The 14865-nt window shown below is 40.6% G+C and overlaps 1 protein-coding gene across 2 annotated transcripts in view; it reads right to left on the bottom strand.

The window, feature by feature from the left end:
• RELN (reelin) overlaps nucleotides 1-14865 on the bottom strand; it is a 300342-nt gene that overhangs the window by 60794 nt on the left and 224683 nt on the right. For both annotated transcript variants that reach the window (XM_075429592.1, XM_075429593.1), the window contains exons 25-30: nucleotides 12280-12485; nucleotides 10427-10598; nucleotides 9857-10057; nucleotides 7492-7727; nucleotides 5243-5400; nucleotides 4135-4342 (exon numbers count right to left, since the gene is read on the bottom strand). In XM_075429592.1, coding sequence (XP_075285707.1) covers nucleotides 4135-4342; nucleotides 5243-5400; nucleotides 7492-7727; nucleotides 9857-10057; nucleotides 10427-10598; nucleotides 12280-12485 — 1181 coding nt within the window. The remainder of the gene's footprint in view (nucleotides 1-4134; nucleotides 4343-5242; nucleotides 5401-7491; nucleotides 7728-9856; nucleotides 10058-10426; nucleotides 10599-12279; nucleotides 12486-14865) is intronic.

The following is a 14865-nucleotide window of genomic DNA, read 5'->3' as shown; positions in this document are numbered from 1 at the left end:
TCATTAGTTCTAATGCTTGTAGAGAACTTCTTTATTTTAAATACTTATTTTCAAGGTGAATTTGTGTCTCTGTGTGAAGAAACAAGGCTTGATTTGCCACTCAAATAACTCCCCCCAAGGATAACTCTTTTCACTTTCTGGGTTTTGGTTCTAATTTGTAGTGACACCAGTAAAATCACAGACAAGCCACAGGAGTACAGTCAGAGTCAGTATGATGCAGATAGGACTCCAATTTCCCTCACCCACTGCTACATACACATTGTCATGATCCTCTTCTGGTTCTAAACCCAACCACTCTTCAGGTCTGTTACTGAAATCGCTATCTCCTATCGTGAGATATTTTGTATGTCCATAGGAACTAGGACAAGATGGAATATACTCATCTGTCTCATTAATAATACAAAACCGTAGATGGCCCAAGAACAGACAGCCTGACAGTATTACACTATTTAGCCAGGTAGACCCTATTGTTTGCTGCAGCTTTGTTGTCTGAGACAGTATTCAGGCAATAAAACACTAGACAGCAGCCTCAGAGGTGAAAAGATTTACAGTCCTAGGATGAAATTCTCTTTTATGCTTGCCAAATGCAAAGTCTGATGAAAAGCAAAAAACAAAGGCAAAAAAAAATCCTTTCTGCAGAAGGGTGAATCAGCCCATCTGATCTGCAAGCATTTGACCCAGACCAGCTCTCTGGGATGGTTGCACAGCCATTACCGACAGAGTCTGCAATGCAGACGGGAGCCAAGTCAGCTAACAAGCCAGATGTCACTGCCTGGAAAAAATATATATATTCTGTGATTTTTATCTAGCTGCCAGGTAGGCACTGTGTGCAAATGCTCTCACTGAACAGATAGTGAAGAGTGTCATAAGGGACAGGCCATCAAAAAGGGAGGCAGTAGCTCATCAGTAACTGAAATCCATCCCAGTATCATATTGTCAGTCAGGAGGATGGAAATAAGGCTGGTGAAATTGTGCCTTTGGTGCACTGGGCCATGCAAAAGGGAAGGGATGGAGAGACTCCAGGGGGTTTCTGAAGTGTAGGGCAAAGAATGGTATGGGTGAAATGAATTTTGACACTTCAGGTCTGTTAGTGCTATGGAATGTTCTCCTGATGTCTGTGATAAAAGTCTAGTCAATTATATAAAGGATTAAGGAGACAATAAGATAAACAATGCTAAGATTATGATAGCACTTAATGTACAAGCTAAACATCAAGTGCTTGTTTACAATCCTTGGCTTCAGGGAGTAAGCTTTAATTTTAAATGCTCTTAGCACAAAACCCAAGTTTGGCGGTGCCCTGCTGAGCTTCTTCCCTGAACAGCACCGCGCACCTTGGGCTGGCAAACCTCCACCCCTTCGGAGCAGAGCGAACTGGGAGCACTGACCCCCCAAGGACCCCACTCCTCTGGGAAGAGAAGGGCAAGGGAGAAAAGGGTCTTTGTACTTCTTAAAAAATAGAACAAAAATTCTTTACATTCCTTACATAAAATTTACACTTGGCAGACAAAAAGCTGTAACTGAAGCAAGATGACAGGGAATATGCATAGGTAGATCTACAGGAATTCAGAATGAAAGTAAATCTTTAATGTCTCATAGTATTTTTCAATTTTTTGCTCTTCCATGCCTGATTTAATGAAACAAGATCTTAAAAGGTCTTGAAAAACACTATTAACCTGAAAAATAAGAAGCTTAAAAATCTACTGCAGGAGTTCAGCCTTCCTATTCGCAACCTTCAAACCACATATCTAAGGGTATGTCTTTCAAGGCATATTTTCCTGCTGTTTACTCAGTCACCTAAACCCCCAACCAAAAAACCCACACACAAATCAAAGATAACTGTGCAGGGGCTAAGATGACCTCTAATAACATAACTGAATTCTATGCAAAGCATTACTGAATGCAAAAAATAATACCAAAATAGGAAAAAGTGCTTCTCTCTAATCTCCTCCTTCAAGTGACATTAATTTTAGCTCCAATAACAGAAAAAATTTCTAGGCTGAGGAATTATTTTCTTTTTAGGGTATAGGTCTTTCAGTTAACCCTCCATACTCTCACAAACTTCGTTTGCCTTTGCTTCTAGGAAAAAAGACCCAGTTAATGTTACAGATGATCTGAAACATTAAAGCATGATGCACCTGTTCTAAGCAAGGTGTCTGAAGGCTGGATCTCTAAGTCTTATGTGATCAACCAAGATTCCCTTTATAATTAATGACAAAAATACATGCTTCCGAAAGACAAAGCACTGGCCGTCACTAGCCCTATTTTAGGATGAGTTGCATTGCCCTTTTCAAGTAGCTGTTTCTTTCCTTTGAGCATAAAAGCAGCCTGGGTTCATTGCTGTAGTCTGATGAGTCCATGTTTTGGTCAAGCTACATGAGATGGATCCTACCCTTGAGCACACGTGTGGCTGTGGAAGCTGAAAAATCAATACTAGTCCCATTTGCGTTTGAGATGACTGGTGCTTTTGTTCTGTCTAGCAAACAGCCCAGGGACGTGGTGTCAAACCTGACTTGTTCAAGAAAGTTAGGCTTCTCACTGTGATGCTTATAAAAAAATTCAGTACTGGTTTATTTTGACAAAATGATCAGTCGCAACAGGAGAGCAGCTCACACAGTGAGCATGTGCTCAGGAGAGGGATCTTAGTTGCTCTTATCAGGTGTCCCTCTGAACATTTACATTTTTGGGGCAGTCTTGAGACATTAGATGACCATGTTCTCATGCAAAATGGAAATAGTGATAGATTTAAAAAGTCAAGAAAGAGCGTTGCTGTGGATTTTAAAACTTCTTTTGGCTTTTTAAATGGTACAAGCTCTATAAAAATGGAAAGCTATAAATATGAATATCTGGCATTAAAAGTGTTTTCAAAGTACAGTTAAAGAAAATCCTTTTCTTTTATAAAAAGATTTCTCCAGGAAAGAAGGAATAACTTCAAAAAACCACATTTGAACACAGACTTCTTGATGATGTGGTTACTTCCAATATTATGCTTCATAGGATTAAGAACATGAGATTTAAAAAGACAGTGGAATAGAAAACAAGTGCTCAGATCTTCCCAGAGTTCCAGTGCAAATATGTACTTGTCCAAAACACATTTGTCAAACAATTAATTAATTTAATTATTAAGTAATCTACATAATTCTGTAAATAATTCACATATTTGTCAGAGGAGAATTTGTCAGACACACAGGGGACAGAGGAAAGGCAGCTGGTGCTGTGTCACTCGGTGCTGGGGAGCAGCTGAGGCTCTCCCCAAACCTGGAGCACCCCTACTGCCCTGAGGAGCATCACTTGGCTGAGCTGGAGGATGGTGGCAGTAATTTGTGGCCAATCTTTGCTGAATGATCTCCCAAATTAAATAATGCAGCAAACCATGGCATTATTTACCCTTGGAGCAGCATTTGTCAGGAGAAATATCTTTTATTAAGCTAACTGATATAATTGTAGGGTGGGCAAGGTTTCAGGTGTGTGATCTCTCATGAGACTGGACAAAGCAGCAGCAGACTCCAGGCTAAATAATGGTTAGAATTAACATCCCTTTGTTTATCCTAATTACATTACATTATGATGATTTGAGAGAAAAAGGGTAATTGCTACCAGTGGAGGAGGATTCAGTGGTAGCAGGGAGAGGGGTGAAGGCTTGTTAGCCTCTTGACTACACAGAAACAATTCACATTCCGGTTTTTTACACTTCTGACAAGTGGACTAATTCACAACATCTGGCAAGTAAACGACAGCTCATCGTTACGCCATCAGCGTGCCTGCAATTCAGTGCAGTCGGGGGAAAGGGAGTTTTTCTGTCTAGCTATGGGCAGAGTCAAGTTTTGTGCAGTCTCAGGACCACACCTTCTGCCTGTCCATCTAGAATACAATGAAAACCATCTTCTCAGAAGGATAAACAGTTCATATTTTCTATGCTGCGATTCCATTCCATTTCTAACCCAAGTATTCTCTCTTGAGAAAAGGAAGTAGTACACCAGAATGAACAAAAAGTAATTTCTCTGACTTCAAGATTTCTTCTACAAGTTGCGATTACCAGAAAAACATTTCACACCTTCTCACATCTATACTTGTAATAGCGGAGAGAAGGCAACATGAATACACAAACAACTGTGAGAAGGAGCACTGAGGGTTGACCTGATATTTGTGGTGTCCAGGGGAACAGTCCTCGCCTCCCTTTTGCCAGGTCCATTGAAGTACAGAGATTTTCCGTCGCTGAGCACGCCACAGCCTGTCCCAACCTGACCTCCTGTAATCTTGTACCAGAGAGGGCTTAGCTTCCTCTCGAACCTGTCGAACATCTCACTGTGATTAGGCACATTAGACACACAGGTTCCGTGCGATGCTTCAAGGGGAAAAAAAAAAAAAGGGGGAGATACTTTGGTGAAACTGTGTTGAACAGAGTAAAGGTCAGACACAGTACATCAGCAGATGGTTCTGTTGCATCCACATATGAGAAAGTAACGGGCTTTTCTAAGAAAATGCCCTGACGACAGAATGGTACCTCCCTAAGCCTTCTTTATCAATTTTCGTTGGCAGAATAAGCCTTCTTCCTCTAAACTCTAGAAGGCTTATTTCACTAGGTGAAAAACAGCCACGCTTTATGTCGATAAGGCGTTTTATGCAAACAGAAAAATATTATCCTTTTATTTTGTTTTAAACAAATTGAACAAAAGATGTTAGCTTACTGCTTTGTTGGTATAGAGGGTTGAAAAGAGTGCAGCGTGCAACTGGTTGTGTCAATCACTGTTTTTTTTTCATTGAGTTTGGGTTTTTGTGTTTCAGCGTAAAATCTCCTGAAACCACAAGTGAGCAGAATTTTCCACAGAAGGGCCTGTCAGAACATATGTTCACTCCTGGTCCCATGCCATCTGATGGCCAGGGGACTCAAAACCAGCAGCAATTCTTTTGAAGATGATCCAAAGGATTTTAAGCAGACTTTTTATTTTCTAATATTTTATTTTGTTTTCTCTTCTATCACTAGTCCCTTCCCCATTCCCACAGATGGTGATGTTCAAAGATTGCGATTGCCAGAAACACCACCGGCGCCCGCTGCCTTCAGCTGTTCTGTTTTGCCTGTGCTGAATTTTATTTAACATAATGATAAGATTCTTGCTGGCAGCCCATGAAATTTTTGTCATCATGTTTTTTTCCAGAATGTTGAAGAGGAAAACGAAGATGCTAGATTTACAGCTTCAATTCAGCCAGTGCTTACTGTAACCCCACCTGAAAAGAGCTGTCTTACCCGTGTAGCCCAGGTCACAGAAGCAGACCCCCGAGACGCAGTCCCCGTGACCGTTGCAGTAGCTGGGGCAAGGCTCAGAAATGTAAACGCCGTCTAAGCCGAAAGGAGGCACGCTCTTGTGGGAGCTGCTCTCCTGGATCCAGCGGAATCGAGTCTTACTGTAGAGAAGCAACGACAAAAGGCACAATGCTACTATTCCCAGCTTCAATACCTACCACACACTTTATGTGCTCTTTGTTTGAGATTAAAAGTTTTAGGATTTTCCTAAACTAGCTATTTGCAAATGGGATGCAAATAGATGCCTAGAAAATATTTCTGACATCCTACATTTTGTGTACATCCTTCATTTACAGGTATTTTTTCAAAATTTTTATTTTAAGTTTATTTTGACTTCTCTGGCCCATATCCACCAGTGTGATGCAGAGAACAGATATATGGTTTTATCAAAATGACTGAATGATTAGACATGACTTGGAAGACGCCTTTTGCTACTCAGTTCAATCTAAACTGCTAATTACATTTTAAAATCCCAGAACTCCATTTCCTATGGTATTTATGAAAAGAACTCAGTAATGGCAGTGATGCAGAGTTTATTACAGGATCATATAAATTTGAGTAAAAAACCTTCAATTAATTTGGATACAAGAAAAATCATCCACTTTATAAAAAAAATGGCAAATAACATGTCCTACAGGACATGTGGACAGAAATACAGTTTTTATTCTTGGATGATAACATGAAATTCCTGGAAAACAGTGATCTAATCCTTTGCTTGTATAACTGAAACTGCTCCAGGGACTTCAGTGAGCCTACATGAAGTTACTCCAGCTGACCCACAGCACAGGAAATTTGTTCAAGAAAAAATGTTTTGGTTTTTAACTTTCAATCTTTAACTTTCAGCCAAATCATTTTATAGGACCTCCAGAGGGGAGAACCAATTTAACATATCATTGCAAATCCAATGATTTAACTAAGATCCTCCTTGTAATAAGCCTATTGGGTGTTTTCTGCTGTGCAATGGGATTTGGCAGGTAAGTAGGTGATCACTGCGCTAGTGCTTTGTACCAACGGATGAAATGGGATGCTCTCCGGATAACCCATGAGCTGTGATTTCCGAAGTGACCCACAACACCGAGACCCTCATTGTATTTGCAGTACTTACATTTTTAATGTATTAGCATGAGCTTCTTGTTCCCGATCACATTACTGAACATAATGCCAAACAGATTGCTGCTATTGATTCTGCAGTGCTTGTTTTGGGTAAATCAAATCAGCTGGTGTCAGATCTGTGCAATTTGGCACCTGCTTTTATTGGCTAATTACTGAAGAAAAGACAAACTTGTTATGGTACACGCTGCTATTTTAGCTCCTTGCGACAAAGGCACTGGCTCCCCTGCAACACAATATGCCACGTACTCAAAATCTGTGCGGGGACTGGAGGATGAGGAGCCGGCAGCAGGAGTATGGAGCCGAAACCGGAGGCCAGTGCTGGAGCAGCTGCCTGGAGGCAGAGAGGCAGGAGGCAGCCAGGGGATGGCCAGGGAATAGGGGGACGGCTGCTGGCTGTGCTGGCAGCGCTCGGTGCAGGCAGCAAATCAGAGCAACAAATCAGGTCTGCTGATGGTGTAAGAAAGCTAGCAAGGGGAGCGAGGAATTTGCCAAATCCAAGTAAGTTTGAGAAAAGCCTCCTGATTTCAAGGCTTATTTGTGTCTCCCACTGTCTGATGTTTTCTCATCTGTATTAACCCGATGCTGAGGCCGTGCTCCCAGTTGAGCGCACCTAGCATTCCTCCCTCCTTTGACTTCAGCTGTCCCGGCCACTTTCAATGACAAGGCACATTATGCAGCAGCTCAAATACACTTCTAGAGTTTCTTTGCCCAGTGATAACTGTTTGTGAAATTAATCCTGCTGAAATGGTTTATTTGATTGAAGTGACTTATCACTCTTTTGCTGGTGCCTCTGACCTAACTGATAGGTGTAAAGAGGGTACCGTGATGAAGAGATTGATGCCAAATTAATATGTTCTGTGTTCCTTGTTGGTTTGCATCTTAATTTTATATACTCTTCTGACACTTTTAAAATAGAAAGCTTCTCCCTGTTTTGGAGAGCACAATGTATTTTTCCTAAATGTACTGAATTTTAACACTGGTTTTATTCACAGCTTGCAACTTTTTCCCAATGTAACATCAAAGAAGGGGCAGCTGATTCACAGTTACTACTGGCATCACTGACTTACAATGGACAGTACCTGGCTGCAAGCGACCTGGGGATAACAAGAGTAATTCTTGTCCAGTCCTCAAAGTCTCCTGTGTGATACACGGTTGGCTCGCTCAGCTCCCGGGAGCTTCCCTCGCATCCTTTTGTGCCCGGAGATGCAGGGTAGCAGCCCTCCTTCACAAGTGACCAGAAGAGCCCAGCGTCATGCGAGTACTGAAGCAGAACGGGAGCAGAGCTGCTGTACTGGTTGGTGCAACCAATGTTCAGCTGCAAAAGAAGCAGAGCAACAGATACAAGCTGAAGAAACCTGTACTGTTATTGGTATTTATTGGCTGCAAACCACCTTTGAGTTTTTGGTTTGGGAGGTCTAGCGCTCTGAACACTTGCTTTGAACCTTGCTGGCAAATGGTGACTGATGCTTGGAGTTTATTTGCTATGCATATATGACATTTTTCAGTAAAAATCCCTGCTATCTCTTCATTAAGGTTGCCGGGTTCAGCACACTGAGATGTGCAAAGAACTTTTCAAAGGCCCTGGTGCCTAGCAGGCCACAAACAGCAAACTGTGGCCAAGCACCTTCATACCTGGGAGGAGTGGGAAGAGCAGCATCCTCTGAGGCCCATCCCATGTGCAGTCCAGCCAGCGTGCCCAGAGGACCAGCCTGATTCCCAGGTCCCCCATGCCCTGCCCACAGCCCAGTCACTGACCACACGGCAATGGTGCCTGGGAGCTGATGCTGCAGTTTGGGCCTTCAGAATAGAGCAGAATTGGATGAAGTAGAAAAATGCATATTAAAATGTGAAATGAGAATGTAACCAAGACAAAAATCAACTGCTGATTTGAAGTTTTCAGCTTCATTTTTCAAGCTATCAGAGAAATATTAGTTTTCATGATTTTATTGCAAAAATTCTACTTGAGCTGTAAAATGCAAAATGTAAAACAAACTCATTCATGTAAAATGAAATAATTTTGACAAATTACTGTCTTTGAGTTTATCAATGCAAAATTATTCCAGGAAGCTATTTAAAACGGAATTTTCACAAACTCAGGAAAGTGTTTAACCATATGTTTAAAATTAAAGCACGCAAATAGGACTAGCACATCTATGTGCAGGCCAGTTTAAAAGCTATCCAAAAAAGAAATGAGTATAAATTCCGGCTTTAAATAATAGACTTTATAAAGAAGAACTCACTGTTCTCTGATATATGTTGCTTATATTTTGCATATCTATGTTACATTGCCAAGTGTTTCAGAGATGGAAGGCATAGGGAACATTTTTAAGTATTGCTTTTTTTGACTAAACCATTTTTGAATTGCTGTTGATCATCAAACCTATAGAAAGGAGACTTAGTCACTGAAGTAGACAAAAGTGGTCAAGAGGCAAATAGCATCTTTTCCAGGCTAAACGGTACTTACATATTGAAGTATTTTTGGTTTTTAGACAGTTTAAGGTATAAAACCACAAGCAATACTCACTCAGAAATTGTACTGCAATCCCTCAGCTTGTATAGCATTTCATTAGCATAGCTTTTAGATGAAATGAGATTATTTTACACATTCCATTATTTCTAACTAACTTTCCTGTTTTAGAACTGTGGGAATTATATTTGAAAAGCTGCCTGTAAACATCTGATCTCTTTAATAATTCCACTTGTAAATTATTCAGTGTCTGTATCCACCAATTATGTAAGGACCATGTATTTGTGGTGAGCTCATTAAAATTGTATTGCAACCAACCTCTAGAATTCACCAATGGGATTTCATTATAAACTCAATAAAATTTTGATTAGGGTTCTGAAACAAGAGCTTGTCAAAGCAAATAAGCTTTCTTTGGAGCCCATATTCTGATGTATTGTCAGACCACTGAAATTTTTGTAAGCCCTTTAAAGAAGAGAATGCTAATTTGAGCCTATATTCATTGACATAATAAAAGTAGATTATATGAAAACCCCACACTTGAGTACAGAGCAGCTTGTAAGTCCTTAAATAGTTTAAAATACAAAAAATGTACGCAAACTACATTGGAGTTTTTGTAGTCACAGAGCCCCAGATGGGATAAATCCTTTTTCCCTTGACAGTACAGTAGCATTTCCTAGTAGTGACTCGAGTATAATGACGGTCACTTCAGCCCACTTCTGAAATGTGTTGAAGAACAACAAGCTTTAAAACTTCTCCAGAGGGATAAAAAAGCTCTGCTGCACCAAGGTTTTGGCTATGCTTTTAGAAAGCAGCATGATATTTTATGCTGTGTGAATTCATACTTGTGCTCTTCACATCTTTTTACACAGTAGTATAATTTATCACCTTGTTTTGAACTGTAGCCCACTGACATCTTGCACATTCTGACTAAGGGCAGTTTTACTGATATTCTGCAGGGATTTATGTTTAAGGAATACCTTGAACTGCAGGACGTATCCAGGCTTCAGAGTTAAATCTCGAGTCACTGCAAACCGATCTCCGTCTGATTTACCGAAGAGCATGGCAGAGGGGGTGGCAGAGCAGAAACTCTCATTCTTGTACATCCCTTCGTTGGCCAACATTAACCATACGCTCAGCTGGTTCATAGGGTAATCAAATGCTGGCTTTTCATAAAAGTTCTGTTAAAAGGGAAAACAAAAGCAACAAGAAGTACTATCACCTTGCACTGTGACTTCAGAATAATTTCCAAAATGATAAATTTTCAAATGTTGCAATTTGCACTTTCCGTCATTTTCCAAAAATTATCATTTCCCAAATTTCTGTCTTGACTTTTTGAGGAGGTAATTACTCCCTCTATTACAAAGATTAGGAGTCTGATGGCTTTGTAAGAGCCAGGTTAGTACCACACAGAGAGACACACAGCTGCATCACTACTGCTGTTACTTTAAATACACCCAATATTTTCAAAGAAAATTGTATTAAAAGAAAAGTCTACCAACAGAGAGGATGGTTCTTGTTGCGTGGGGGTGCCCACAGCCTACTCTCACCTGTGGCAAAGTGGGATTAACCACGGGAATGATGTGCTTCTGCTTCTCTGACAAAATGATGATGTCATCGATGGCCCACTGATCATACCCTTCCCCTGAAAACACGGGCTGCCACCAGCGAAACCTGGTGCATGGTGTCTTGGCTGCAGCCGGCAGCTCCAGATAGACAAACCTGAAGAACAGAAATTCAGTAGAACCTTAGGGAACACAAGTTTGTAAAGAAATGGGAGAAATACCACTGAGCAGGGAAAAGAAGCAGGAAAGCCAGTATCTATCTTACACGTAGAAGTCCCAGAAATCCTCTACGTATCTGGATACTTATTTACACACTGCATATCAAGAAGCCTTCTTTGTCCTTCTTGTCTGTGGAGAATGTAAACTCTTTCAGAAAATGACTATTTTTAACTCTCTATTACTATATTGCCTAGCACAATAAGGAACTGATTTGAACTCTTCAGCTTTGAATTAAACTGTTCAGCTGATCCATGTTCAACAAGTCTTAATGTTCTTCTGGTGCCAGCAAGTAATAGTGAAATATGCTGGCAAAAGTAATTTCTCATTCTCTTCCGCTGGTTGATCCTATTTGTAGACAAAAACATCCTTCTATTAAAATGCAACAGATTATGTAGCAGAGCTATCTGCTGTGGATAAAAATATTTCAGCCCTCTTATATGGATCTTCATAAAAGAACTTGGGGTCTTCTCAGATAGTTTGCTTTATGTTCGACTTAAGAAACACCTTACAAAAATAATGTTCATTAAAAGCTGACATTTCAAAACTAAGCATACTTACTTTAAAAAGTACAATAATTAGTTACTTGTTCAGTCCTATTTCAGACACATTACATATATGCATTTATACATATATTCCTTCTGGTACTCTTTCTTTATACCACATGTTATTTTGTACCATGGACCCTGCTTCACTTGTTGATTAGACAGAGAGAGGTGGAGGAATTGTTCAGCGCTGCAGGGAACCCTGTTTTTCCAGAGGATTCCTTGATTTGTGTGTTCGAAAATAAGCTCTGGACCACATCTGAAGCAGCAGAAAAATAAATATGCATAGCTATATTCAGAAAGGACCATCACTCTTGGTTACTCAGAGGGGCAAATGTTTTGTCTAAAACTAATCCATTGGAGGGTCTAGTGATGAAGGTTTCAGCATGCAGCTTCTGTTTTGGATGCGTGCTGCAATTTTGACAAAGGCTAAACAAAGTTCAATGGTTTTACACTTCCAAGTGCCTAGATCACCTTTAGAAAAGGACAGTTTGCCAAGTTACAGAAGTCCTTCTGAAAACATTGTTCATTGCAATGCAAAATGACAGGATGGGAAGGTAAAATTATTTACACATTGCAAAACATGAACTACAGGTAATAGAAACCATGTGAAAATCTGTGCAGGCAAACACAATTTAAATTTTCACTGACAAGCTGTCTTACAGCAAATTTGAAATGCTGAACTTGACTCCTTCTCCTCCTTAAATATTTCTTTAAAGGACATTTTGTTGTATGTGACATTAATACATGCTCATTAGATGTGAAACCAGAGTCAGAGGAAACGGAAGATTTCTACACCTCTTTTGGGCAAGTTCTATATTTGCTTGCTAACATTTTGCACATGTTAGCATTTTAGTCATGTTTTACATGGGAGGTGAGTGATTGGAAACTTTATATTTTACTTCATTTTTTTTAAGGCCCACTTTCATTAGATTTTTCTTTCCTAGTGACACGAGTTTACTGTGACAGCCTGGAAAAGGTTCCATATAATGATGGCTTTTAAGCATTATAAACTGAGAAATTATTTTTTTTAAAAGGACCAATGCAGTGTGGATTTAATTTAGACCAAAATTATACCTGGGTTTGCTAAAGTCAGAGAAATACATTTCTGCTAGCAGCTGCCAGTTGATACCGCCGTTATTGCTGTACTGCAGCAGCACACCTTCTTCTCTGCTGTCTGGTCTATTGCATGAAGAACTGTCTCCTCCTATCTGGATGTAAAACTGGACAAAATCCACCCAGGCTGTGTCCAAATCCCAGCTTACCAACTGTCTTTTTCCAGCCTAAAATAAAAAGAGTGGAGGGAGGGAAATAATAGTATTAAATATGACACCTTCATTACGAAGAGACAGATTTAAAAAAGTCCAACACAGATGAATACCATGCAGAAAATTGCACAACATGGAAGACACGAAATTTTCTGTTAACATGACATTTTTTGTCTTTCAGACAATGATTGTGCTTGGCCATCCTTTATGTCTTAATCACTCTGGTGTGATTCCACAAGCATTTTTATTATTACATTTCAACACACAAGGCAACTTCACAACACAATTTCAACACAACTATTTTGCCTCATTCCTTCAAGGTGCTAAGTACCTTTGGAAGACAAAAGGCAGACCCTGGGTGTCCTGAACCAGCTGGGGCTAAGTTTTTAAATATTCAGCTTTTCAATTATAAACCTTAAAGCAGGAAAAAAACATTTCTGAAGTCTCATTTCCCCAGTCAAATCTTGCACTGTGTAGGGTAGCCTGATCCTCTGAAGTTGTGGCCCCTGAAACACCTGTTGCTAGAAGCCCATCTGCTACACAAGAGCAAGGGAGGGGCATTTCCTCTTCAGGCCTCAGGTGAGTAGGATTTGTTCCTACACAAAGCTATGCTCTTTTCCTAGTCAGTGTTGTAAATCAGGAGTCTTTCAACTAAAACCTGTGATTTGGTTTCAGGTTCACCTGAGCATAGGTGAGAGGAAAAAAATAGCCTCGTAAAATTTAGTGAACAGCTTTTCCAAGCATATTTTTGAGTTCTAGCAGGAAACAGCTCTTGGACATTTACTCTGTGGTCAACACAGTCACTCTGTGTATATTGGCAAAGCAAGACAGAACATATTCAGCTAAACAAAAGCTTTCAGGTTTGAGAGCCTTTTATTGTAACTCGAATTATCCCATTCCCCTCTTCCCTGTGTGCACTGCTGCTTGAGGCTGAGCTCATGGGCTTGCACATCAGCAAGCCTACAAGATGCTGACGTGCGATTTGAGGCTGCCCGGGGCGAGGCAGTACACAGGGCAAGAGCGGTGTCTCCGCAGAGGAGACCTGCGTGCCCCATGCCTGGCACAGCCCTGCCCCGCACGGCTCCGTGCCATCACAAGATGCTATAAGTAGGGCAAAGCCAAATATGTGTAGCTGGAGAGGGGATGCAGGAATTATACATCTGTGTTCATTAAAAGTAGCTGCAACCTGGCGCTGTCCCCCAAAACGGAGCAGAACTGGCAACACACCTACTGTTTTTCATTCCTTAAAAAATCGTGGCTTCCTGTCTAACTCCAAGCACAAAAAGGTATCAAAAAGGGAAACCTGGGCAAAGTTAGAAACTGATGCTTATGTTTTAAATAAAACTTACGTTTTTCCCTGTACATCCCTGTTTTTCTCCCTTGTACATCCAAGATCCTCGTGACAAATTTCCAGACAAATTTGAGATAAGCAAGTGGCCTGATCTAGCTAGACATAAGTAACAAGATTTATGAGCTGAGATTTAAAATATCATCTATATTTTTTAAGAAGATGATAGATTAATTTAAATCCCATTCTACTCATCACCTCTTTCCTCTTCCTACCCAGTTCAGGGTAAACCCAGCTCAGATAAATGCCTATTTCTGTCCTGCTCAGAACATTCTGCTTTGCTAGCGTTGCAGCCTGGGTCCGTAGCTCATTTGTAGACTTTACCGAATAGGCCACATCACACTGCTAGACTGATTTCTGTAAGGTGCATGCTTTTGGCTTTGAAATGCAGGTAGCTTACACCACCAATGACAACTAAAACCTGTGAAGAAGAATCCTTTGACTCCTTTGACTTAGGATACAGTCATATTGAATTATGTCTGCTGTTTTGGTTTATTTGTTGGTTTATCTTCAGCTGAGTAAAGCCCTGGTGCCATGCGAGTAAGATGGGCTCAGTCTTGGGTTCAGCCCTGAGTTTCCTGGTGTAGCCTCATGTGGCTAATTCTGGCCAAGGCGACACTGATCATCTCTTGGTAGTTTGTTTTCACAGCTTCTTTTGGAGACCCATGGGAATTTGAAAAGATGATCATCAAATCAAACTAGTAATGGATAATAAAGATGTAACACCCTTGCTGTCCCATGGGCAGGCGTGTCCCAGCTGAACAGATCAACCCGCAGTGGGGCAAGCTCTGGCTGTGAAACTGTGCCGGGTAGGTTTTCCATATCTAGGGCCCACAGCAGCTCTGCCTGCCAAAGGGTTAACCACAGAACCAGGTTAACTGAGAAAGAGCATGAGCAAGGTAAAACCTCAGACGAATTGCAGGGGCTAATTGAAACAGCTGTGTATTGCAAAGACACCTACGACTGATTAAAATGAGTTGTAAACCAAAAGATAGAGGGTCATCAGAACAAAGCCAGCATTAATTCTGGTAGCAGTAATTGATTATG

Source organism: Opisthocomus hoazin, chromosome 8, assembly GCF_030867145.1.
Source record: "Opisthocomus hoazin isolate bOpiHoa1 chromosome 8, bOpiHoa1.hap1, whole genome shotgun sequence".
NCBI lineage: Eukaryota > Metazoa > Chordata > Aves > Opisthocomiformes > Opisthocomidae > Opisthocomus > Opisthocomus hoazin.
Note: the sequence above shows the minus strand (reverse complement) of the source record. Positions and strands in the feature narration are given on the sequence as shown.